Source organism: Galleria mellonella, unplaced genomic scaffold, assembly GCF_026898425.1.
Source record: "Galleria mellonella isolate WM207_F2 unplaced genomic scaffold, CSIRO_AGI_GalMel_v1 utg270, whole genome shotgun sequence".
Taxonomy (NCBI): domain Eukaryota; kingdom Metazoa; phylum Arthropoda; class Insecta; order Lepidoptera; family Pyralidae; genus Galleria; species Galleria mellonella.
The window spans coordinates 2,528,075-2,555,484 of NW_026442062.1; the positions used below are offsets into that span (position 1 = coordinate 2,528,075).

A 27,410-nucleotide genomic window follows, 5' to 3' on the forward strand; every position below is an offset into this window, starting at 1 on the left:
GCACAAAAAAAAATTCATCGTTTCTTTCTTGCTTGAAAAAATGCAATATATGGCCTTTCATATTTTTACATGACGCTTGAATGGATAAGAAATTAAATACAAATAATTAAGTATCTCACCGTATTGTAGGCTCCGTAACTCAATATTACAGGGCCGCGAGTAATCACTGACTTACTAGTAAATTCCCACCTGTTCATAATGTTGGAAATATTAATGCGTGAATAATTAATTAAAACAGGGTTCAGTAGTTGTTAGTGTGCGTACATATAATATATGTTATACACAGCTGCTGTATCGAGTTTGTTGGATGATCAAAAAAAAATACAATTTTTAAAGCTCTTTATGATGATAATTATTTATAATAGAATTTTGTTACGTTTAAATATGTTGCCAAGTTATTGACCAACGAAGTAGTCAAGGAGATAGACGTTGTCGAACGAATAATGTTTCAAGAACCCTAAAAAAGTAATTGATAATTGCTTCATAAATACATGCAGCTGTTTATGTAATAAATATTGTTGCGAGAACAATAATAGTGATTTAATCATGCTTATTATTTTTTTTTATAATAGAAATCTATTTATTTATAAACATTTTATAATACTGATAAAGTACATAAACGGGGAAAATATTTGAAGCAGTTAGAATACAATAGACAGCCTTTATTCTTTCAGACAACTTTTGGAGAAGAAGTAATGAAACGAAAAAAAAAATAAAGGAAGAGACGCTGATAAGAAATAAGGAAAGAAATAAAAAATAGTAATACATAAAAATTTAATTAATTTATTTAAATTTAATTACGTCACGAAGCATATAGGTAGACATGAAAAGATATAAAATACATGCTTGAAATAAAGATGTTTGTTATTTAATCACGCTTAAACGGCTGAACGGATTTGAATGGAATTGGTAGGTTATATCCTAACATATCATGGAATATTTTATATATTATATTAATTTACACGTACAAGTCCGCGAAGAATAGCTATATATATGTATAATATCTTTAATCAATCTTTATAACTGAATTAAATTTATTTAACTACATGTGGTCCATATACAAATATATACCATGTATCAATACTTATATTATGTGGGGGAAAGGGATTGTTAGTAATGGAGACTGAGAATCCCATTGCTAGCAATATACCCAACCAGGTCGACCTCCTCGCGGTTCTCCCTGGAAACTATCATGGTGAATTCCTGATGAATTCATCATGATGGCCTAACTGACCTGTTTTCATTCTCATCTATCACCCTTCACTGGTGCTCCGCCAGCGTACCCCGTTAGCGCAGGCGGGGTTACCATACCATTTTCACCCATAAAAAAAAAATATGATGAATATGTTGAATAGTACCTTATCTCGCAGTAAATTTTATTATTAGGTATTATCTGAAGGGCTTTTCAACAATTTCATTTTCGTACAAAAATATCTTATGTATAAAGAGATTTTGAGAAGATAGATCAATAATCGAGGTATGGAAACAACATTTTCATCTAATCCTACTAAGGAACTAGTATTGTGATTATTTCATTGATATATAGGTACATCCAATCACAACAGGGTTGCTTAACTAGGTCGATCGCCACACGATCACCCCTAGAAACTATCGTGCTTAATTCCTGATGAATATAATATTTTATAATAGTCATGATATAGTTCAATTTCATTATTACATAATTCTTCATTAGTATCTCGCCAGCGTAAATAAAGATTACAAACGGGGCTAATATTCCAAGATTAGGCTCTGAAAAAAATAAAGATGCAAAGTCAGTCGTAATGAAATTAACGTTGACTAGTTATTTTATATCCTATATTTAAGAATACATAAAAAACTGAATTTATAAAGCAGTTATTTGCAACAAAAACTAACAGCTATTCCAATGATAATAGTTGTAAGTGACGTGAATACTAAAGATTCTGTAGTCATTTAGTAATATCGATTAAGGGATTGTTAGGGTGTCCATTTTATGAAAAAATATTCCATTCAATGTGATTTCTGTAGCCGGTTATTTTGTACGACTTGTTACGGCAATGAAGTTACGAACTCATTTGGTGGGAAGTAATAACCTTTATATATATGTAATGCCTAGACATGAAAAGCGCCATGGACATGACCGAATATGTTATTATTCTGTTTTAAATGTATAATATAAAATTTCAATTTTAAAATTGCCCAGTTTAAAACTTTCGTAAAAAATACGAGTAGTAACAAATCGTCAATATTCCGATGAAGTGATTGTGATAATTTTGAACGTGTGCATATCAAATCATGATACAAGTCGATGACAGAGCAGTAACATGATTTGATAAAGTCATTAATTTAAAACGTGATCACTGAAATAAGTTTGTGAATTCCTACCTGAACTACACCGTAACATTGTGGGAATGGCTTTCGTGTATCATATCCCAGTCATCGTCTGCATAACATCGGATCTTTCAAACGTAGCGTGAAAAAGCACTTAGTAAACCGGCAGAGTGCAGACCACCGTTGAGAATAAAACATTTTGGTTGATCGCATTCATGAAGCACATTGTCCCTATCTACTAGCAAAACTCCCCTTCTGGAAAAAGTTTATGTTCAGCAGTAGACAGTTAAGGGTTGATCAAATAAAAGCAAACAAAAAATACGTTGATTATGGATAATGTAAAACTGTGTGCCTTTGGTTCGGTTGTAATAAGGAAAGTTGAAGAATCTCATTTTAAATGTACGTAATAACAATACATAATAATTGGCTTAGAACAGTTCCACACCCAGTCATCTTCTTGATGATAAAAGATGACTGGGTGAATAGTTTTGTAATTAATAATAATAATAAAAGATTTATTACACATAAAAATATACAGTCATGGGCTTACAGAAATTTCAAAGTGAATTATATGTGTATAAAATGTAGCATTAAGCCCAGAGCACATTAGTGTCTAAACTAGGCCTAGCCTGTATCTTAGACACCAATACCTTCAATTAGATACATATTTTTATTTATGATTATATATGACTTGTTGATATAATAACAACTATGCCTATTGATGTAAATTAAGAACAGTGGGAATGTAGAAGTAGTCCCAAATAAAAACTCTAGGATAAAACAAACAGTAAGGATATTTAAGTTCTGTGTTTTCAAGACATAGTTTAAAATTAGAACATTAAATTACACTTATACTCACTAAATTGGGAATAAGTCACCAGAAGGAAACCGTATGAAAGGCATCTGCTTAAGATGCTTACCTCTCTCGTAGTTGTATTTCTACTGCCATGCAACTGTACTTGGGTTATTGTTATGTTTCAGTTTGAAGAAGAAGTTGGTAATTTAATTATACAATGCAAAGACATAATAACTTAGTTATGAGGAATAACATAGGTGGCACAGTGCAGTCTGTGATAGTGGTGCTTTTTATAGGCCACAATTGTCACATTCTATTAAATGGCCGTTAGCATTAAGAACTGACAAATATTTCTATTAAAAGATAACAATTTTAAAAAGGAAAATTACGAATGCTCTCGTGATCCAGTAACCACCGGATAAGATCTAGCGATTAGATATCGCAAGGATCCACTTCTTTGTTACTAATCCAAGGAAATGTTTTGATTGTGTAAATAAAATCTCAGATAGCCCCAGTCAGCAAGGAATGATTACGATCTAAATTACGATAGCCTTGGGAAAATATAACACGATTATAAATCATGATCAATTGTAAGTCTGTATACACATTATCTATGAATACCAAACTGGCCATATAAAATGAATTTGATTTTTTAAATAAAAATGAATTACATTCCAAAGAGAATACTGTCATTATGCAAGCGACTTGTTATTTTTTGTAACAATTATTTGATATAGGTTTTGTATTTCTATCATGTACGGAAAGTACGAGAGCCTTAAATTATTCCGTTGTTACAGAGAATCCAATCTTTGACATGGCGTGCACCACAAAATGCAGTCCAAAATTAAAAATTGAGGAAGAAATTGCAATAACAGAAGCTCACCTACCAGGTTCTAATTTGGAATCCAAATTCGATGAATTAAAATATGAAATAGTTCATAAAATCGACAAGGAATTGATTGATTCAAAGAACGCGAGGAATTATATATCGCAAAAATATGATGAGCTATGCAGCAAGATACAATATTTGACTGAATTGGACGCCACCGTTACAGGTAACTTTTTGTTTGTGATAAGTTTGTAATTTGGACTGAACAGCTGAAAAGATGATGATGATGGAGCACGTGTAGAAATTTAAAACAAGTTTTGTATGTAAATGTAGATAGTGATGCTTTTTAGTAAGAAGGGAGTAGTAGTAATGACTACTAAATAGATAATACTATAATAAAGCAATTTTCGGTCGATATCTAGTCTTACAATATTTTATTTTAGGGAAATTACTACGTTCTTCTCAAGCAGAGGTAGAGAAAAATACACAGAATATAAATTTAACAATTGTGCGTGACTGAATCATAATATCATATTATTTTTAACAATTATCATAGAAAACATATTCATAATAACATTTTGAAACCTATTTTCTTTGCTTTCAGGTTTCAGGAGTGATATGAAAGCAATCGAGAAACAGATTTATGACTTATCCGCCAGAGTAGACGATATAGAAAAAAGAACCATTTGTAAAGAATGCCCATCGCTAACATCTTCAATGTTTTAATAAAAGTAAATAAACGCCTCTGTTGTGTACATAGTATAATAAAATAATCGTCGTCTGGTAACTGGTAGTTTATCTAGTAGTTATCAACTGATTTCACATAAGAGATTTCACGTTCCAAAATGCTGAAATCTACGCAAATGATTATTATTATAGATCAAAACATAGCTTAACCAATTCAATAATTTGGGGGGCAAAGAATGTTAGTAATGCGGACTATCAGTTCCATTGCTCGCAATATATCCTGTTAGGTTGACATCTGCGTGGTCTCCCTCTGGAAACCATCGTACTGAATTCCTGGTCTAACTGACCTGCACTTTCGTCTCACCTATCATCCTTCACAGGTGCCCCGTTAGCGTATACCGTTAGTGCAGACGGGGTTATCATTCCATTATGATCCATTAAAAAAACATCGCGACTAAGAATATATTGTTTATAGATGACGTAAAAACTTTAATATAAAAATTAGGCATACTAAACGGCTTGCCACGATGACACAAAATCTAGGTATTTATTGTTAGCAAACCCCCTTTTCCGTTAAAATGAAGATAAAATATCAGTTTTTTGGTTTTCGAAATTTTTTCGACATATTTGACATTTTAGCCTTAAGTAAAAAAAGTATTATTTGACGAGTATGAAATCCATGTTTTGATTGTGACTCATAATACTAGATAGTGAATTTGATCCGACATCGAAAGAGCCATTTGTGTCACATTGAAGTAGGTACTTTACTTTGAGAGCTGTGACCTACTATTTTATTTTAATGGGTGAATATGAAGGAGTAATCCTGTCTGTGCTATCGGTATATATTGACAAGGCCCTAGTGAGGCATGTAAGATGAGGACGAAGCAGGTCATTTGGCTCATCATGAGGATTTGGCTAATAATTAACCACAGGTCGTATGATCCCGGCATAGGATATGCTACCACTTCCTTTCTCGTTGGTGTCGTAAGAGGCGACTAAGGGATGGTGAGGAATGGGCAGCAATGTCCTTCTTAAAATATCTCCAAAGCTCCTCTATTGGCAAAACTCCCTCAATTGATGATATGTTCAGCAGTGAACGGATAACAGGTGAAACGATGATGATGATGATCCATGTTTGGCTCTACCTGTCGGGGTATAATTCGTTCGTTGTTTTGTGTATCATATTATAGTAATTTATTTATTACTCCAGAAATTGGTCGTATAACTTATTCGTCTCTATCCAACATAGGATTGCAATATTTCTTCTTTGCGAAATCGCCTGACTTTGTTTTTTACTAATAAACTTTATTTTTTTTTATGCAACTTAGAATGACAAACAAGCTGACCTGATAGAAAGTGGTAACCGTTGCCTTTACACATGAGCAGTACCATGGACACAAAAGAGTATACTTTTTCGCTCATGATTCCCCTCATGCGTTGCCATTCCTGAGGATTCGGGTGTTATTCCTCTATATCCAGTAAATTCACTGCCATATCCCACCCTTTAAACCGAAACACAGCCATGCAAACACAACTGCTTTACGGTAAAAACACGAATGGGACAGATGTGTCAATGTGTCAAGCAAACGACTTCTGTACAAAGTCTCCCTTTACTTCTACTATAGATAACTTTTATATGCAATATTATTATTACAAGAACAGTCTAACAACACATGTTGTACTTCATCGACGGTATCATAAATTTGATAATGAGGTGACCAGGACTTTCCCATCATATGTGCAATTTTTTTATGATTAATGGCCAGATCGACGTTGAATTGCTAATTTAATATGTGAAGGAGTGAATGTGCGGAGGTTCAGCCTGAATACTTTTATACCAACTATCTTTTTCTTTTCGAAATTTCTTTAAAATATTCAATATACTGTCCAATCTTTTTGACATTGATTTTTAAATTTAGATATATGCTCTGTAAAATGTGGTAACGACTGATATTCTCAACTTTTCTAGTGGCTAGTTTAGCTAAACGATCTGCTTTTTCATTGCACGTTGGTTTACGTATGCTGAAACCCATTGCAGTATTTATTATTATGAATGAGTTCTAAAATTGTCTAAGCAATAGAAATTTGTTTCATTTCCGACGCACAACGAATTAAATGCTATTTTTTTCGTTGTGCGTCGGAAACGTCGGTTATTAATCCGCTCATACATTCTAATAAAATTACATATTTGTTAATATTTATTACACATTAAATTCTTTTAAAATTGCAATTAATTCCGCTGACATAATAGACATATTAAAATTAATATTAAACCAATCTGATTTTTTTTTACCCAAAGACATTGTTCCATCCATAAATATTTCATATCATCATTATATTTTGCATTTATTTCTTTGACTTTTTCATGTTTTAGCAAATTGGTATCATAGAAAGACTTAGCATTAGTGTTGTATTCTAGCTCTGTTTTGATTATGTTATTAATCTGAATACCTGTAATCCAAGTATCTAGTAAAAACATTTTAAGAGGATGACTAGAGTGAACATAAAGAAAATAAATACAATAATATTCATTTGTAACAATTAGTTACCAACGTGGTCAATACTTAGCATTATCTATGGCAATTTATTAACTGCCACAGAGCTGTTATTCTGTGCAAGCCACAACGACTACGGCAGTGGTAAAAATAATGAAGCGCCTTACCTTAAATACTATTAGTATATTTTACTGTTTCCTTTCCCACTTTATAAATTACAATTAAATCGTTTTCGCTAGCGAATATATGAGATCCAATGCAATGGCGGCATTTAGTGTCTTGCTCTTTCTCATGTAAGTCCTAACTGAAGTGATTCTATCGATAGATTTATTTGTATCTTGCCTAGGAATATTTGTATTTAAAATCATATCAGCCGTTAATTGTCCACTGTTGAACATAGGCCACCCTCTATTGGAAGGTTTTGCCAGTAGTTGCCATATTTGACAACCGCAGTTAGGCCTTGGAGATGTTTTAAGAGGGACGTTGCTACCCATCCCTTGTTCATTAAATTCCCTTAGTCGCTTCTCACGACATCCACGGGAAAGGAAGGAGTGGCCTATGCGACTACGTAGCAGTACATCTAATATAATGTAAAAATTAAAGGTAAACAGAAAATAAAAAATTTATTACTAAATACAAAAATAATTTATTCTAATAATAAATAACATCACATTCATTGTAACAAAAAATATTTGGCACATACATTCGCTCTTACATCTAACATCTAATTAAATTGCATCTATCTGGCTAAGGATTTTATTAACTACCTATCAACTACCTATGTACAAAACTGAAAAGGGAATGTTGCGACAGCAATATGGTTGCATCAGGTGCTGAACTGAGTGAAAGAACCAGTTTGAAGTATAAACCGACTACAAGTATATACTCGTAAAATCAGAAGGAAAGGGCACGAACCTGAATACTCCAAAACATTCCCTAGGTATATAATATACAGACAAAACATTAATAATGATTAGATGATTATCTTTGCCTAATATTATGCACTAATATGGTCGCAATATAAGTGAATTTTCCTGCAATCAAGGTTTTTAAAAAGAATAATTTATTCCACAAATTGACAAAATTTTATCCATTTTGGAGAATTCGGGTTCGTGAACTTCCTTTGTGAGTGTGTCTTCATTAAGTTTAGCATCAGATATTGGTATATATTATACATTTCTGAGATTGTAGCAACTACTAAGCTGGTCTATCATTTAGTCTATCATTCAAGTTATTGAATTGTTTGATAATTGAATTCTACTCTTGATAATACCGCGTGAGAATTGATAACTTTTATTAGGAAAAATGTTTTTCCTAATATATATTTCCACTTATTTATTTAAAAGTTCATCAAAGAACTGAGGTGTTGTAACACGATGTTGCCTAGACGAGTCTCAAAACACAATTACTGTATGTAGTTTGAATTATAGTGAAATAAAAATCCCTAACGATCCAGAGTTTGAACCCAAGATCCTACAGTCTTGAAATAATATCTTGATATCTATCATCTAATACAAGCAGTTGGTTCACTTGATATGAATAACACCATGATTATCACAAAATAATCTGCATAATGGCATAGTGCATGCTACGTTCCCGTTTTTCTCTTTTCTGAGAACTAATTTTGATTTTTGTGTCAGAGATTGCACTGCCTGTTTTACTTTTTGAGTTAAACAACAAAGCACGCATTGCTGTTTCACAACTTGATGTATATGATAGATAAAACGGTGGTACCCATATAGAAATATAACAAAAATTAAACTTTTTGATGAATTAATTACTACAACCAAGTATCCAAATACCTAAATGTACATAGATAATAGAAATTTTATATTTATTATGGCTATATTAACTTGGGTGTAGTCTATAAATTGCAATGCAAGTAAAAATTTCCTTCGTAATGCAATCTCTTGTATAAACATTCGTATTATCACGAACTTACACCAGAAAGAATTGCTTGAATTTGTGATACAGTTTTGCCTTTTGTTTCTGGTACCAAAAAGAATACAAAGAAGACACACACAATCATGATAGAGGAAAAGAACCAGAAGCAACTGTATATACCAATTGCATCTCTCATCAACGGAAAGCATAAAGTTACGATGAATACCAAAAACCAGTTTACTACAACCGATATACCAGTTGCGGCACTTCTATATTCTACTGTAAATAACTCCCCCATCATCATCCAGGGTATAGGTCCAAATCCCAAAGAGAAGGATGTTATGAAGAGAATCAAGCAAACCAATGGCAGCCAACCGAATGATGAGACATTGTGGCCGCTCTCTTGAAGCTTGAAATATACTCCCAGGATAATAAGAGTGATTCCCATAATAGTACCACTTTGAAGCAACAGTACTCTTCTACCAGCCTTTTCAATAAGTAAGGAGGAAATATAAGTGGCTACTGTTTGGACAACACCAACAATGATAGTGGCAATGACAGGCTGAATGTCTGAACCGGCAGATTGGAAAATATTATTGGTGTAAAAGATGACGGCATTGATACCACTAAACTGCTGGAAGAACATCAGGCCGAGGGAACAAATGAAGGCCATACGAGTGTTTCGATGTGAAAATATACTGAGAATGCCAGCGCGTTGTCGTGAAGCGTCATCGACCTGTAATAATATGATAAATTATGTAAATTGTTGATCGGATCCTGATGGTAGTTTATTGTATTATGTTATATATATATAATATATTTTAAAAAATATCATAATAATAGATAGTCATTGATTTAAGATATATTCAGTTTTTTAAATTCGAAATTATCTGTATATGAAGGGCCAAAGGGTGTAGTAAATACTAAAATTTGATAGTGAGTTCATCGTTTTAGTCTAATAATATTCTCGTAGAATAATTTATGAACGTAATACATATAGTTAGTAATTATATAATTTACACGCCTTGGAACAGAGGGCCTACCTGATAGAAAACGTACGTTTTTTATAATAGTGCATGTTTTAGTTTATACTTGCCTCCTTCTGCATATCTTCTAGTTCATCACTAAGATCAGCATCCGGCCCTCGCAACCAGCGAAGTGCTTTTTCCGCATCACGTCGTCGATTTTTACTAAGAAGATATTGAGGTGTTTCTGGCATCCACCTGAAATAATAAAATTACATTTCAATTCTAAATTTGAACTGGTTACTGGTTTTCAATTTTATTAAGAGCAATTTATATAAAAATTGTTTGTTTATATGCGTTTATCTGTTAAACAGGCTATTAAAGCACGTTCATCTTTCAAATTATTTGCAATGTATTTAAAATTTAAATGAGAATGTTAAAAATTAAAACTTTCTTCTACTTTTAAAATTTATATTTGGAATGAAATTGAAAAGTTTATCATCTTAAACGTATACGAATATTAAAATGTACTAACCAGAAAACAATTACTAATAGCGGAGGCAGGGCAGCAGAGATAATGGAGAGGGTGCGCCAGTGAGTCCAGCCGCCCACCACAAAGGTGAACAGGATCCCAACTGTCAGGAATAGCTGGAAGAAGGCTCCCAGAGACCCTCTTATGGAAGTTTCAGCTATTTCGCCTATGTACATCGGAGCCGCTACACAGATACCACCTAGAGGTAGTTTGGTTTTCAGAAAACAGAATATGAAAGTTCGTTATGCCATTGTATATTTTTATGTATGACTTTTTACAGATGGTTTAGGTATGATATAACATTTTTTTTCACGTCTACTATCATTATCATCATCGTCATCATTTCAGTCATTATCTGTCCACACTTCCCCATAGACTGTCATAAAGAACGGTCCTGAGCCACCTGTATACATTGATTCCCTGCAATGCATTTGAGGTCGTCACTCTATCTAGTGGGGGTCGTATTACACTGTGTTTGCCCGTACGAGATTGCCACTCAAGAACTACTACTCACGTAACTTCTATCTACGTCTATAAAATTAATAAAAAAAGGCAATAGATACGGATAGGTAAGATATGGTTGTAATATTTTCATCTTGCGGCATGATATATAAATATAAATCGAATGGATTGATGATTCAAGATTCGAAAAATGTACTAAAAAGCCATATATTATGTATCACGTTATCATACCAGTTCCAAGTCCCGCGAAGAATCTACCAATAATAAGCAGTGTGGCACCTCGAGCAAATATGATTAAAAGCCAGCTAAGTAGAAATGGAATTGACAATATGAGTATTGTCGGACGTCGACCCGCCTTCTGAGCCAGCAAGCCGACTGGCAAGGCGCTTATCAGGGCACCAATGGCCGATATTGAAGACACGAGGGAACCTGCAACAACATTATGATCTTGTAAACTAAACGGCAAATAATATATTAATCCATAAAGACCTCTGATGCTGGGTGACTAGTGTATTGTGTTTTCTGTTCCTAGTACGTAGCCTTTTACGACATTCTGGGTATAAAAAAAGAGCAACGATACAGTGTATTTTTACTTCATTACCACATGGATATGGAAACGGATGGAATCTGTATTATTTGGTATGGATATCTTCCAAAAAGTGGAGGATATAGCTTTCTACCTCGCTGGCTTTGCAGCTCGGTACCTTCACCTATTATAATAAACACAGATTGCATTATTGTCAGACATTTATATAGAAGTCACTTTAATCAAATTCAAATCATCTTTCTTCTAAGAGACTTGTAAGCTTTTTAACCGATTTTAAAGAGCACGGGGTTTTTAATTCGTCTTTTTTTATAATTTTACTACTATATAAAGGAGGAGAATTGTTAGAAGGATCTAACAATTCTCCGGAGGGTTAACACATGAAAGATGTAAGATATAAATTAATTTTAGTACTCTTGGCCTTTTGGTAAGTTTGGTTATCATTTTAATGCAGAACACTTGTACTAATTAACTGAATATTTTTATCAGTCAGTCATCGAAATACTAGGGGGCATGCACCGACGTAATCTGGCAGGTGTCCAAACGACGTTACAGACATGCGTTCAGAGTAGGTGTGTCCAAGATACGTTCAGGTCAGGATAGATTTGTAAATAGCGTGTAAATATCTACCCACTATAGTTTACGTAATGAGACGGACACGACAAAATAATGTAGGTAACTACCACAACATACATAATATATAATAAACTTTAGCGGAAAAGTTTTAAGATAAGACTCATGTTGTATAGCGGAAGTTGTTCCGTTTCATGAATACTATGTATCCAATAAATACAAATATAATTAATAATTATTTTGGAACTTTTATTAGTAAGTGGACCTTATGAACATGCTATTATTTTTTCTTATTACGAGAATAGTTCAAAAATTATTTTTATATTAGCTGTATCCAATCGCTTTAACTGTGTGAACTAAGATAAAAATATCCGATGCGTTACTCAAGAATATATCTAAACCACATAGATATCGTTCAAATATGTAACAATCGTCTATATGTCCAAACATCTTTCACGTTTGTAATATTAGTTGGTTTTTAACTCTTGTTCCTTAGGGAAAATCCAGCTCGCCATATAAGTTCATATTATGAATAAAGTTTCAACTACTTACTTTCTTTAGTGTTCAACAGGAATTCAGCTTCCTGCCCTACAGAGTTGATTAATGTGGTGTTAACAATGGTGACATTCGTTCTATTCTGTACTTTTACTGGCTCCAGCTGTGGCAGAGCAGGGGATGTCCAGCCGAGAATAGTTCCGGCTATCACGGCGCCAATTGCCGCTGAAAATAAAAACAAACAGAATTTACTACAAGTTTGTGTGCATCTCTGTTTTCCCTACAATGGATCTGTCTGACTTAAAAATAGATTAAAAGTAAATCCGATAGGGAAAGTCATCCGTTGCCTAATTATAGACATGAACAACATCATCACAGAATATATTGTTTTGCTTCTTGTATGCACTAAGTTTATTTTTAGTATTGATATACAACTACTCGTATACATATACATGTCATCATCATCATCATGCCAGCGGTTAACTGTCCACCGCTGTACATAGGCCTCCTTCTACTGGGGGGCTTAAATGCAGTTAGTTTTTGGTGATTTTAAAAGGGACGCTGCTGCCCATCCCCCGACTATTAAATTCCCTTAGTCGCCTTTCACGACACCCACGGGAAAGGAAGGGGTGCCCCATTCTATGCCGGGACAATTAATATTTTAGGTTCGCATGACTTTCGTGGTATAATTGCATTAGATACGTTTATGATATCCCGGATCGATTCCAGTTTAGGTCCAATTTAGAAAGGGAATTTCTATTCAATAGGTTATACATTTATTGGATAGAATATCGATCTGTATTGATCTCCCGCATCGGCTATTATTTATTTATAGGCAGTCTGATAGACGCGATGCCAGAACATGTAGTAATAAATGGGGTTGTTAACATTATGAGTTATTTTAGGATACTATAAAAAAATCTATTACAAATATACTTAAAATCTTAAACTGCAAAGGTGAACATTATTAGTTAATACTATTTTTCAGTCTTTGTTTTACCTGCAATAGCTGCGATGTACTGGTTTGTCTTCCTGGTTTGTCCGCCCTTCTCCTGAACGGAGAGCATATGCATCGTTGGTTTCTCCATATCTTATAATTCTTGATCTCCTAGTGCTTGGTATTCACGACATCCTACAATAAATGTAACATTAATTACTTAATTGTTATAATTTTTTTTATCCGATAATTCAGTCTAGTCTTTTTTAAAAACCCTTTCCCAATAACATGTTTTATAAGCTTATTCTCTGTTCTTTGGCTGATTCAAATTCAGCTTCCTCCTTTTATATCTTAGATTTTTTATAGAAAAAAGCGAAAACATCTGTAAAATTTCTGAACAAAACCGGAAATTTCAAAAGCAATATAAATGTAAATTACCTGTGTATTGATTTCGTGCTCTTAACTGTTCTGTTTTAACTGAGTAACTTAGTTATTGAAAGAAAATTACTGTTTATGGCGATAGATGAAATAAATAAAGGGATATGTCATTCAAGGGTCTCTGTCAAGGTATCTTTATTATTCAAGTTGTCCAATCACAGCAAAAGTTTTATACGCGTCATTGTATAGGGACCAATCATATACAACTATTACTCATATTATCTATATTTCCCCCGCAAAAGGGCATTAAGTTTTGTTTGATAAGTTTACTACAAGTGGGTTCATAGGCCAGTCGAGCGTTCTCGTTTGGCAATGATAACGAGCTAGCAGCCCATGTAATGGAAAGTGGTAATTTTAGGGTTTAAAGAGCTTTATGCTAACCCAATCTATACTGGAAATTAAGTATATCCTTAAAAAATGATATCTAAAGTTTTAAAGCTATTTAGCTTGCAAAAATAGAAGGTTTATGTTAGAACCCATTAAATGGAGAAATTGATTGTTGCAGATAAATAATTAATTTAGCTAGTCCTTAAGAAATGAGAAAGTAGACAAAGCCCGATAGCTACAGTCCAAACCAATAGCAAAACAATCAGACTCGTGTCGATTTAGAAAAGTTTATTACCTTAATTGGGCTGATCGAGAATCGAACCTGAAAACTCATTTACGTAAAGTAACGTGCCAACCGCGAAGTTACGGAGGTCGTTAGATAATTAAACCTAACTTATTTGCTTATTTTTAAACCATAAATCTTTACATTATATACAAATCAATTTTTTTCAGTTCATAATTGTCTTGATGTGACGAAGGTACTACTGTATGGGTAGGTAACGGTAGATTTGCTAATTAGTGCTAAACCGCGTCAAACAAATACTTGGCAGTAAATATGTATGATAAAGAATTAGTACAGTGTCACAATGTCACCACTAATTTTAGTATACTAATAACAATAATAGTAAATAGTACTATTATAAATTCTGTGATTGATAGTAGGCTTACGAGAAGACTTATGCGTAGCAATAGAACGATAATGGTAATTATAAAGATGAACTATTCATATTGTGTAATGATGTATGTACATATTATCTGTAATGTTAGTGAAGTAATAGATAAAACAAAAACATTCTTTTTTTCTCTATGGTAAAGTCGAAATTAGATATAAAAATTAACATACATTTAAAGAGATGCACATTCACAGTAGCACCATTTTAAAAATGGTTTTATATGATTTTTAATAGTAGCCATAGGTAATAAATATAACGAACCCTGTATTTGTCATGTAGAAATACTTTTTCTATGATATCATTAATAACAAAGTTTAGGTTATTTTATTTAAATAATTATTGTGAAAATCATTATTTATCGTTAATTTAAATATAATTATATAATTAACAGATGGTTAATTAATTTAGTAATGTAATCCTTACATTATTTTGAAATTTATTGCGCTTGATGAAACTACTATTACTTATGTAAAAGTAAATAATAATTATTAATCTGATTTGTACTGGTAATAGAATTAAATTTCTTAGAATATGCCGGAAATCATTGTAGGGGAAGATTTTAGCAATATAATTATTGATATGATAAATTAATTAATTAGAAACCGTTTTTTAGGAATTCATATATAAAAATCAAGTAGACCCTCATCTAATTCGTAATAATGTTGACTCGCTATTGATTACATATTATTTATTACATTAACTCGTTTTTTTCTACGGAAATAGTTTTTAACCTGCATTACTATCCAGTAATGATCGGTTACGATGGGAAAGAAAGGTTATTGTAAGATGACCTCTTATGGAGTGATAACCTCAAATGCATTGCATAGAGTCAGTGAATGTAGGTGGCTCAGGACCGTTCCTTATGGCAATCTATGGGGGAGTCCTAGGTCCAGCAGTGGACAGTTAATGGCTGAGACTATGATGATGATTGAATACTGGATAAAAAGTAACCTATGTTTTATTGATATATGTACTAGATTAATCTGTAAGAGATTGCTCTAGCGATGAAACAGCTTTTTGTACCTTTATGTATACGTTTTAATCAGTATCTTATGTTATTGTATTTCACTTAAATTATTCAATTTTCATTGTATATTTTTATGTTTCTGGTGCAATAAAGAATTAAATTAATAAATAAACTAGTCAAGCTTTCTCGATCTAATTACACATAAATAAAACCGATAGTTATTATATTAAAATACAGTTACCGTTATGAATACTTTTATTTATTACTACTCAATCGCAAATGGTGTTGCTTATCAGACGACAATAGATATAGTTCATTTAGCAATCGTTTCGTAATACCATTATTTTTGCCAATTAGCAATCGATAACAAAGTAATAGAGCTCTATAGGCTGTTTGTTAATTTGTCATCCAAGACTATATTTAGTACGTAGTACTTTATGCTGTGTATGATTTAGACTATATAGTTTTATTTGCTACAAAAATAATATTTACTAATACCTATCAATTTGTCAAATCTGTTCCCCTCTTATCAATTTACGAAGCACTGTAAATAGATCCTCTCCAAATGTTATTATCTGCTGGAAACGAGCGGCGATAGCGGTTTCGATAAACGCCATGATATAATTTTGTTTTTGAGATCTTTAAAATAACCGCTTACTGTATTTATAGAATGTTGACATTTTATATTGCATAAGAATCGTATAGAAATAAGAAAATGGCCCACATGATAGAATGTCGCTTAATAACATGGTTATGACTGAAATCTGAATATACTGTAGAGTGTGTTCTCTTGTATTGTTGTACTTACGCATACTTAAGTATTATTAATTTATATTTATTTATTTGCTTTTATTTATTTATTTATATTACATAATAATATGGTATAAACAAACCCTATTGATTACTGTTGAATACTATTACTCCGTTAATGACTTTTGACTTTTAATGTAAAATGGTACTCATAAAATAAACATACATATTAATATAATATTTATATATTAATACCTACATATAAAAATATACACACACACATACATTTATGTGTAATATGTATGATGAAGTACTGCTTACTTGATTAATTGTTTTAATTTAGAGAATCATGTTCAATTAATTATAAATACTCTTAAAATAATAGTTAGTGTAAGGACTAATCATATTATGTATTGACGATAGGAAATTTTTGTATGACTATAGGAATTTAGGTAGTGTACATTACTAAGTAACATGATTTGATTTTTAAGAACAGATAAATGTAGATAAAAAATGAGTAGTTTATATTATCTGTGATATCCATAAAACAATTACAATCACAGTGTTTGCTTATCAGTATTGTTGAGTACCTAGATTACCTAAGTAAGACAAATCCAGTTAATACCATTCAATAAAAATCTTCTACTTCTAACCGGCTACTGGAAAATCTATAAGTATTGTAGTAAAATTATTTCCAATTATTACAAAATTATTGGTATAGATTAATATAGTAATCTCATTATTCTTATTTTAAAATGAATAAGAAAATAAAATTCCCTTTGATAAATTTTAATTTACTAAAGACTTTGTACAAAAGTCGTTTGCTTGGATACCTCTTTCCCATTCGTGTTTCTAACGTGAAACAGTTGTGTTTGTATGGCTATATTTCGGTTTTAAGGGCAGGATGTGGCAATGAATTTACAGGGTACAGGGGCAGAATACCTCCTAAGGTGGCATCGTTTGGTAATTATTATGAAAGAAACAGTATACTGTGTCCATGATACTGCTCATGTCTATAGGCGACGGTTATCAGTTTCCATCAGGTGGACCGTCAGCTTGTTTGTCAATCTTACATAAAAAAATATGATACATACCATACCTACAAACTGTCGGTGAAATGTTCACAGACGTATTAGATTAAAAATGTGTGAATTTAGATTGCAAAATCTTGTGTCTATCAATACAGATTTTGCTTCAAAATAAGCAGGATCATCGCACCGCAAAAAAAAACTAACTTCAAAATTAATATGAGAGCAACACGGAAGAAAACCATATCGCTTGCTGTAAGAATTCATAAAATCACTTTAGAATTGGCGAAAATATCGCGTAACAAACATACTTACAAAAAAAGAATTCGTTGTCTGAAATGAGCAATGAATATTTTTTATTGTTTTTTTTTTTTGATTCGGCATAATCGTAATAAATAGTTATTAGTACGTATTATTTAGAATTATGAATACAGTAAATGCAATATACACACAAGTACTTATTTAAAAATAAAATGTTGGTCAAGTGCAAGTGGAGTCCCGTACCGTCGGTCGAATGCATCTTATCAATTATTTATTATTATCTCAATTGACATTAATCTTATGAAAGTAGTTACCAGCAATTGAAGATGAAATATTATAATTATACCTAAATATCAGCAGGTTATCGACAAGTGAGCGATCAACAGTTTGTGGTATCAATTTTATAACCATGTTTTTGTCTGTTCTCTTATATACTTAAGTACATTTTAGTACATTACCTATTCGATAGCCTTTTAGATGGATGCCGTAACTGGATAAATAATATGAACTATACATCAAGGAGTTATGAGCGGTAGGTAATATAGGAATTACTTTATTGTACTCCCAACACGGTAAAAATAGATAAATGCTTTATTAATGAAAAAAATATTTAAATTAAAATAAAAAATAGATAAATAATATAATAACAATCAGTACAAATTAATTTGATGCTAAATGTAATTAAAATTACATATCCTAGAAATAAGTAATTCTGAATACATACTCGTACATAAAATAGATTTTTAAGTATGTAAATACCATATATTTAATGGGCGATTAAACCCACACTCATCGGAAGATGAGGGACATCTATACCATCAACACCGTTGAAGGCAGTAAGTCAGTATAAATGATAACACGGTGGTAATATTTGGAAACACTCGTATCTAATCACTCTGTGACTGCGATTTCTACATATATCAAGACTAAGACAATAGGTAGCAAAAAAATTTTAGTTTCTTTCACAAGTATATAATAAAAATCTAAATAAACGAAGAATCAACCTACACACAGGATAGTCTGTTGATGTTCAGTATTAATAGTTAATACAAATAAAAATCGATTAGCTGAATATTTCGATCTGTTACTAATTTCATTTAGGGAGTGATTCTGTGATTATTTCAATAAACTTGGTTATCTTTTCACTAATTTCATTTAAATAGATTACATATATTCTGCCCCGTTGTATAGGGCAATTAGTTATTGATAAACAAGCACCAATAAAGTTACAATTAACACATGTGAAGTACTCAAAGTCGTAAATCATTATAATTATAGCGTATCTATAATTATAATTAACGACGATCAATTTTATTATCTAGTTTATTTTTTGTATAAAATATTCCTAATTTAAAAAGTTTTGGTCTTAGCAAATAAAATAACTAATTGACGTAGGTGCGTTTCTTTTATCATTTCGTTTTCAATTAAAATTATTACTTACTATATTTTTTTTTTGTAACTCATTCCATTCGTTATACTAGTTCACAGTAAAAATCCCAAAAAAAGAAAGATTATTGTCTATTGTTACTATAATGGAAATGTGTAAGGATGTATTTCAAGTTTTCTGTTTATGTGATCTAGAATAATAAAAGGGGAAGGGATTCTTAGTAATGGGGATTACCAGCCCATTGCTAGCAATACAGGATGTATGGCCAACCTCCCTCTTTCCATCAGGTGGGCCGTTAGCTTGTTTGCCATTCTAAGTTGTATAAAAAAACAACCCCTCTGAAAATCATCGAGCTGAATTATAAACTTGTATATATCACGATGGAATCATCTCTCACTATTGCTCTGCAAGCGTGTACTGTTAGCACAGGCGGAGTTATTATTCTATTATCATCAATTAAAAAAAGACAAGTTGACGGCCCGCCTATTGGAAAGTGGTAAGTGTCGCCTATAGACATGAAGAATAGGAACTATGGATATTACAGATAATACACTACTATGCATGCCCTTGGTATTTATTATTTATTTTTATTTATTTAACACTTTATTGCACCAACATAACATGATTTGTTAAAACAATTTTCAATATGTATAGTGTAGTACAAAAGGCGGTCTTATTGCTAAGCAATCTCTTCCAGACAACCTTTGGGTAGAAGGAATTAAAGCATAAATAGGTAGGTGGCGCGTTAAAAAAGATAGATTTGTAAAAAATAATATCTGTGACAGCATAGTCATATACATATACATACATAAATAAACACATACATCGAAACAAATACATATATATACATACACATACACATATAAATATATATACGCATAAATAGATACAAATATACCATATTAATACACATATATATAACACACATAAAACTGGAAATACGTAGGACTAAGTGATTATAAGGATAGGTAGTGGGATTTAATTAAGTTTTTAAAAATGGGCAACGATTGAGCGCACCGTATAGAGGTAGGGAGTGAGTTCCACAAACGAACTGCTTGCACGGAAAAGGATTTGGAGTAGAAAGAAAAGAAAGAAAAATTTGGTATCCTCCTACGTTGCTATTCTTGATATATAACACCATAGGGTGTTATACTTCCGTACTCTTTAATTTCCTTGCCATATTCAAATTTTTAAATCGAAATATAGCCATGCAAGCACAGTTATCCCAAAAGGTGAAAACATGAGTAGGACATAGGTACTCACTTTTGTATAAAGTCTTCCTTTGGTTGGGTTTTCCTTCTTTTGAACTATTGTACCTATATGTGCTTTACTCACTTCTTACGACTAGGGATGATAAGAAGTGGTGACACGTACTTCTTACTAGGTATATTGCACACATGACTAACTATTAAATACTACACAATGGATATAAAAATTCCCAAATTTAAAGGTGGGTAATATTTTGTGGAGTTCGACTTTACCATTTGACTTTACCATATACGTCGTGTAGTAGCAAATTCAGTAATAGATACGTCTGAATGGGGAACTATTACCAGTGCAACAAGGGACATTACATACGTATATATAACTATGATAACACATGAAGGTTGCCGTGGGAAACGCAGTACACTATGCTTATGATGTCGTTTGTCTATATGTTATCGATATATTTTAAAATTTTGTGATTAGTTCATATAGTCTCAATGAGTCCGTACGTTGAATTACGCTTTTTTTCGTAAACTTGAATCAAACCAACATCAGCACACCTGCAATGCCTCTGGTGTTGCAGGTGCTCATGGGCGGCGGTAGTTACCATCAGGTGAGTCGCATACTAATACCGCATACCTGTTTATGCAAATTAGTGGCTAACTAAAGAACTATTTTGTCGCTTCTATCAGTGCACAAACAAACATTGTTACGTCATACTAAACTAGTTAACGAAGCTACTAAATAGCGGTAATTGACTGACAGTAGGTCGGCTCAATGCGACACAATGTTACGAGTTAAAGTGATTGACAATTCTTTTACAATTATATATAGGAGTTGCGTTCATGTTGTAATGTATAGTACCAGATACTAGTAAGAGATGATAGGTGAGGATGACGACAGGTTATTGTATTGGTAATATTTTAATTTAGCCACACAATCACAACTATTAGCTGGTCCTCAAGCTATGATACACTAATATAAGAAACCAAGCAATAAATATTTAGAAGCACGGCTCAAAACTTCTAAATGCGACTCAGTTTACAAAATTACGTTTCTTAAATTGGATCTGAGAACCGAATCTCATTTAAGCACAGCAACGTGCTCACCTCTGTGCCGTGGAGGTCGTCAAAATATATTTACGAGTAGCTTCTCAAAATATCGCTTGATAATTTTATTTGCAATGGATAAAGTATAAACAATAAAGAATTATTAAAATCGGTTCATAATCGTCGTAATCGCGTACCATTAGTACGAACAAATAGAGGAGTATTGATAACCTTTGAAACTTACCATATCCTAATCTTTTGGATGTCGAAAATAAGAAAAAACTTGTGAAATAATTTTTTACGGCTACGAATGCAGTCGGTGAATGACCTCACTAATGGCTAGCTGCCAAGAACAGGGATTTAAAGTGATTTGCATAAAACTTTGTTTAGTTATTATAGGTACATTAATTAATAAATTGAAAATACATCAACTAAAAAGATGATATTGTACAATTATTTATTTATTTAAACTTTAATGCACAGTAAAATTCTATGTACATTTGGCGGACTTAACACCGGACGGTGTTCTCTACCAGTCAACCATTTGCAAACCGAGAAATACGTAGGCGGTGCATTTTTGAATAAAGGAAAAATAAATCAATACTTGATAAATTCTTAATTTGCAATTTATACTAGCAAGTCGACATCCACGCGGACCTTTTTAGAAGCTATAATAGTTATTTCCTGTCCTGGTGAAATTCGTCACGATGGGATAACTAACCTAACTAAACTAACAGCAGCCAGCATTTGCCGATAGCACAGGTGAGATTATTATTCCATTATCATCTCATTAAAAAATCTGAGATACGTCCCACATGTAAATATTTTTTTTTACTAATTAGTAACCATTATAAAACTCGACATTTTGACCGTCAACAAAATCCATTCAATCTGTGATTGTATAATAACCCACATTTGCAAATATTCCATATAATTTATTATACCTACCTAATTATGAAGGTTATAGGTAGGTCAATTATTTTCCTGGTTAGTAGTAATAGCAGACTAAAAAACTCTTCATATGTAAGTTACACTTTAAATGAATGTTAAAAGAAATATAAAAATATTGATTTACTCACGTTTATTTATAGTATGTATTTATTATTATATCAGCCCTCAACTGCCCACCGCTTAACATAGGCCTTCTCTATAAGGGGAGTTTTGCCAGTAGTTGCTACGCTTGGGCAGGCGGGTAGACAACTGCAGTTAGGCTTTGGCGATGTTTTAAGAGGGACGCTGCTTCTCATCCCTCAACAAAGTCGCTTTCCGTCTGTCTGTTCCTATGTATGCTTAGATCTTTAAAACTACGCAACGCATTTTTGCGGTTCTTTTTTCAAATAGATAGAGTAATTTAAGAGGAAGTTTTAGATGTATAATACATGCATAATATATAGTAGAGAAATATTGATAATTTTAGAGGTTTCTAATGTGATGTCGTAAATAAACAGTTTTTTTGCATTTACATTGCAAACGTTGGCTTAACCCCAAAATAAAGTACAACAGTATTATACACATTAAGAAGGTCTACAAAAAAAGTCCGCGATGGTATATGTCTATCTCTTAGGGATAACTCACAATAACCATTTTTTTATATTTTACTTTTTATGAGAAATAATGGCTTATTTACGAAGCGATTTTAAACAATACAGCATTAATCCTTATCCAATCAAGTACCTTAAATATATTATGCATTTAATATAGATTAATATGGCCTTTCACATCGTGTAATTTAATGAATATTTTCGAAGATATTACAGATTTAAAATGCAAGAACATAGCGGTTGCGGTGGTATCGGTTTAGTATTAGTATTGCACCCGTGCGAAGACGAGGCGGGTCGCTAGGTATATAAAAATATTTTCATTCATTCCGCTCACACTAACACATGTGAAGTGATTTCTAGGGGCTTTTTTTTTTTGATGGGTGAAAATGGAATGGTATCCCCGCCTGCACTAACGGGATACGCTGGCGGAGCACCAGTGAAGGGTGATAGATGAGAATGAAAACAGGCCAGATAGCCTATCATGATGAATTCATTAGGAATTAACCATGATAGTTTCCAGGGGGAACCGGAGGAGGTCGACCTAGTTGGGTATATTGCTAGCAATGGGATTCTCGGTCTCCATCACTAACAATCCCTTTCCCCCCAATTTCTAGGGGCTATAGCATGAGGTTTTCAAAAAGAGAGTAATAAGGTTTAATTTACTTAAAGGTCGGCAATGTGCCCGTGACATCCCTGGTATTGCTGGCTACGGCAAAGTAAAGTTCCGGGTGCCATTTGTGGACTGTATGTTATGTATGTATGTATAGTAGTATAAAAATTTGCGTAAATAGGAACCAATTTCATACTTAGAATACAGTAAGAACTGTCATACTTATAATATTACGGTTAATATTTCACCTGTTCATAATAAGAGTTCCGTTGTTTCTTGCGCCCGCACCGATAACGTAAGCGGTATTACTATTAAATTTTTATATTTTTTTTATAAAAAAAAAATGAAGAAGGACATAGGCTACTTTTCGTCTAGTTTAATCAACATATTCTATTCACGTGAGCGAAATCGCGGGTAAAAGTTTGTTTCAATATATTAAATTCTATATTAGTTGTATAAACTAATATAGATCATCAGACAACATGCAACCTATAATAATAGATTTTGTTCCACAAAAAAATACTGGCTTCAATCGAGGCAAAACCAGTTATTTTCATTTAGAAACCAAACTACCGGACCGATTTTGATAAGGTTTCTATGGAACCAATCTGAAAGTATATCCTTTCAGATAAAAAAGAATTTTCCAAAAACAAAATCAAATTATAAATGACGAAGTTCTGAGGCAACAAATATAAAAAAGCAACCGAATGGACAACTTCCTCCTTTTTTTAAGTCGATTGAAAAATTAGATCCGAACAGCCATACATAGTTATATACATTATACGAATCGTCATACAATGTAGTACAACGTACTCACGTACCAAAAACACCACCTTCCATTCTTCTGCTAGGTAAAATGAATAACTTCTCAAAAATAATAACAACTAATATATCTACTTATAATATAAATAAATTAATATTTGATACGTTTTTGAAACTTTTATTATAATTCTCAAATAAGTTCGGGGTATCAGGGGCATATATACCCTTTATTGAAAAATAAAACGTTTCACTTTTTTGCCTACCACCTACCTACAAGAAAAAATGTTTTATTAAATACTAAGTATATTCCATTTATAATGGCAATTTTATTAATAGATTTTAATTTATTTAAATAGATATTTATAAAATTGTGATAATTATTATATATATTTACTAAGAAAATAATAAAATATATTTTATTATTTTCTTAGTAATTATTATAGGTAATAATATAATTAAATATAATAAGTAACTATATCGATCGATTCATAATATTACCTAGATAATTTGTGAACGTATCTTTTGTCATATGTTTAAATAATTACTTACATTTACATACATTTAAACCAATTTTTATAGGTGCTTATAACAGTTGCTAGTATTTCTTTATTTACTTAAATGTTGTGCTCAATTAGTTGGAACGATATGATGGTGCCATTTTAAAATTTTTATGAATTATTACTAAATATTAAGCATCATATTTAGTACACTTAAGTTAGTTAAAGGTAAATTTTACTCACCACAGTTTTGATGCGTATTCAAAATTATAAAATGAAACGCACTAGGTACTTAATGATAACACAGATTTAAAATATATATATATATATATTCTATTTTCAAAATAGAGAGATGTTATTGTCGCTATTAAAGGCACACTGAATATGGTGTGGTGGATAACACTCGGCACGTGCACTATGCGGCCCGTCCGCTTTGTATACTGTTCAGAATTGAACTTCAATCAGATCAGAATGGTAGCCAAAATAATTTTCAAATTACCAAAGACGTAGATGTTTATTTACGTACACAGATAACAGGGAATGAAGATGCAAATTTTGAGTATTATTGTTGTTATTACCTTTTAATTCTACGCGACAACGAAAAGTATTTATAAAATCTAACAATGCAGTAACCTTTACCCGACTACTGAAGAAAAGAGGGTAATGTTTTATAGATGTAAGTGTGTATGTACCAATTGATAAAAACAGTTGTAGGTTTTATTAATAGTAAATTGCTTAGTAATTGTTTAATGAGCTAGATGCAATTTCTTCCGATAAACAGCGTCACTAGCGATCAAGTAACAATTTAGGTATTCAATAGGTAACAATAAATTTAGTTTCTAAATTGCTCTGCAGAGGCAGCATCATTATCTATCACGGCGTGTCAACTGACCTGACTCAATCATTACCTTAAGTGATCTAGGGTACCAGTGAGGGATGGTAGGCTACCATTCCTTACCGGTGCCATGCTAGCGTAAATAAATAGCGAAGGCGTTATTTTAATTTTTCTTAATTAAGAAATTAATATATTTAGATAATATTTATAATGTGGATAATTAATGTCGTTTTAAAAATGCTAGCTTGCCATTACTTCAAATTATGATAATATTTTTATATAATTTATTAGTTTCTATTTTCTTATCAGATTAGGAAAAATCGATTTGTATGACTATGTAGTACCTTATTTATCAAGATTTGTTGATTACGCCGTAAAACTATTAGGTAGACGAGCATTTATCTATAAATACAGATAATATAATATTATATTTACAAGGTCTCACAGATACTTTTTATATGTTTTGGAATTGCAATAATGACGACCCACCTGTGTGCGTTTATATAGGGAAAAGTGGTGACACTTTTTTTTCAATGAATGACAATAAAATGGTGACCCCGTTTACGCTACCGGTATACGCTGGCGGGATACCAGTGAGGGATGATAGGTGAGATGAAAAGACAGGTCAATTAGCCTATCAGGAAGAATATGCCAATAATTCAGCACGATGGTTTCCAGGGGGCCCACGTGGAGGTCGACGTGACAAGGTCTATTGCTAGCAATAGGTCTGGTAGTCCGCTATACTAACAATCCCATCCCCCCAAAGTGGTGATTCTTCTTTATGTAAGTGCTTAAATAGTTTGAAAAGTACCATGGATATATATGATATTTATGGTGTTTTTACACCCATCCATGGGTTAATATGTACATCAGCACAGATAATATAATACTATACTCGTACATCAGTCAATGCCACAGGACATCTTGTGTTTCGCGTTGCTATTGCAAACGATAGGTGATTTTCATAATCAATTTGTATTTAAAAAAAAAACCGACTTCAATTGTGGCAAAACCAGTTATTTTGAAAAATAAACTACTGAACTGTTTGTAATAAGATTTCTATGAGCACAATCTGTAAGTATTTCTTACAAATAAAAAAAGATTTTTTCAAATTACAAATTTAATCGGTTTACAAATGACGGAGCTATGAGGTAACAACTTTTTAAATTTAAACTCCTCTGGAAAGCATCAAGTATGATACTTTCCAGACGAGACTGCGTGGAGGTCGACCTGACAGGATATATTGCTAGCAATAGTGCCGTTGCCGCTAGTTCTCATTACTGTCATTCCCTCCCCTCCCCTTTATATAAAGTATTTAGGTACGATTCTCGTAACTGTTAAATAAATGTATCTACTTACATTACTTTGTACATAGGTATTTGATGCGACCTTTGTCAATTTGATCAATGATTTAATTAATTTTACTGCATTGTACCTATCGATTGCATGAATCATTGATGAACTGAATCATCTGAACATTGATATTTATAATTGTGAAACATCAACCTCGTGTTAAAAATTAAAAATAGAAGGGGGAGGAAGGTTTCGTTATGATAAAAAAATAAAAAA

At 32.3% G+C, this 27,410-nt stretch overlaps 2 protein-coding genes and 1 long non-coding RNA gene across 5 annotated transcripts; 1 reads left to right on the top strand and 2 right to left on the bottom strand.

Moving 5' to 3' along the window:
• Positions 1 to 830: 830 nt before the first annotated feature.
• LOC116412813 (uncharacterized) lies at positions 831 to 3,403 on the bottom strand. The gene is made up of 3 exons (XR_004223901.2): positions 3,231 to 3,403; positions 2,365 to 2,565; positions 831 to 1,749 (listed from the first exon to the last, which is right to left on the bottom strand). It is a non-coding gene; the product is annotated as an uncharacterized LOC116412813 (long non-coding RNA).
• A 45-nt stretch (positions 3,404 to 3,448) lies between these two features.
• Positions 3,449 to 4,736, top strand: LOC113514338 (uncharacterized). 2 transcript variants are annotated; one of them, XM_052895312.1, is made up of 3 exons: positions 3,449 to 3,696; positions 3,904 to 4,161; positions 4,540 to 4,736. In XM_052895312.1, exons 2-3 carry the CDS (start codon positions 3,921 to 3,923, stop codon positions 4,659 to 4,661), a joined length of 363 nt encoding a protein of 120 aa, XP_052751272.1. In that variant the 5' UTR covers positions 3,449 to 3,696; positions 3,904 to 3,920; the 3' UTR covers positions 4,662 to 4,736. The 2 variants fall into 2 exon arrangements, with proteins under 2 accessions (XP_052751272.1, XP_026754203.2); XM_026898402.3 differs by lacking the exon at positions 3,449 to 3,696 and having other exon boundaries at positions 3,788 to 4,161; positions 4,540 to 4,735.
• Positions 4,737 to 7,749: 3,013 nt separating this feature from the next.
• Positions 7,750 to 25,455, bottom strand: LOC113514336 (facilitated trehalose transporter Tret1-like). Of its 2 annotated transcripts, none has more exons than XM_026898397.3 (7): positions 25,250 to 25,455; positions 13,573 to 13,704; positions 12,630 to 12,797; positions 11,192 to 11,389; positions 10,502 to 10,697; positions 10,098 to 10,224; positions 7,750 to 9,737 (listed from the first exon to the last, which is right to left on the bottom strand). In XM_026898397.3, the coding sequence occupies exons 2-7, from the start codon at positions 13,658 to 13,660 to the stop codon at positions 9,048 to 9,050; spliced, it is 1,467 nt and encodes a 488-aa protein (XP_026754198.1). In that variant the 5' UTR covers positions 13,661 to 13,704; positions 25,250 to 25,455; the 3' UTR covers positions 7,750 to 9,047. The 2 variants fall into 2 exon arrangements, with proteins under 2 accessions (XP_026754198.1, XP_026754200.1); XM_026898399.3 differs by lacking the exon at positions 25,250 to 25,455 and adding an exon at positions 13,948 to 14,076.
• Positions 25,456 to 27,410: the final 1,955 nt, after the last annotated feature.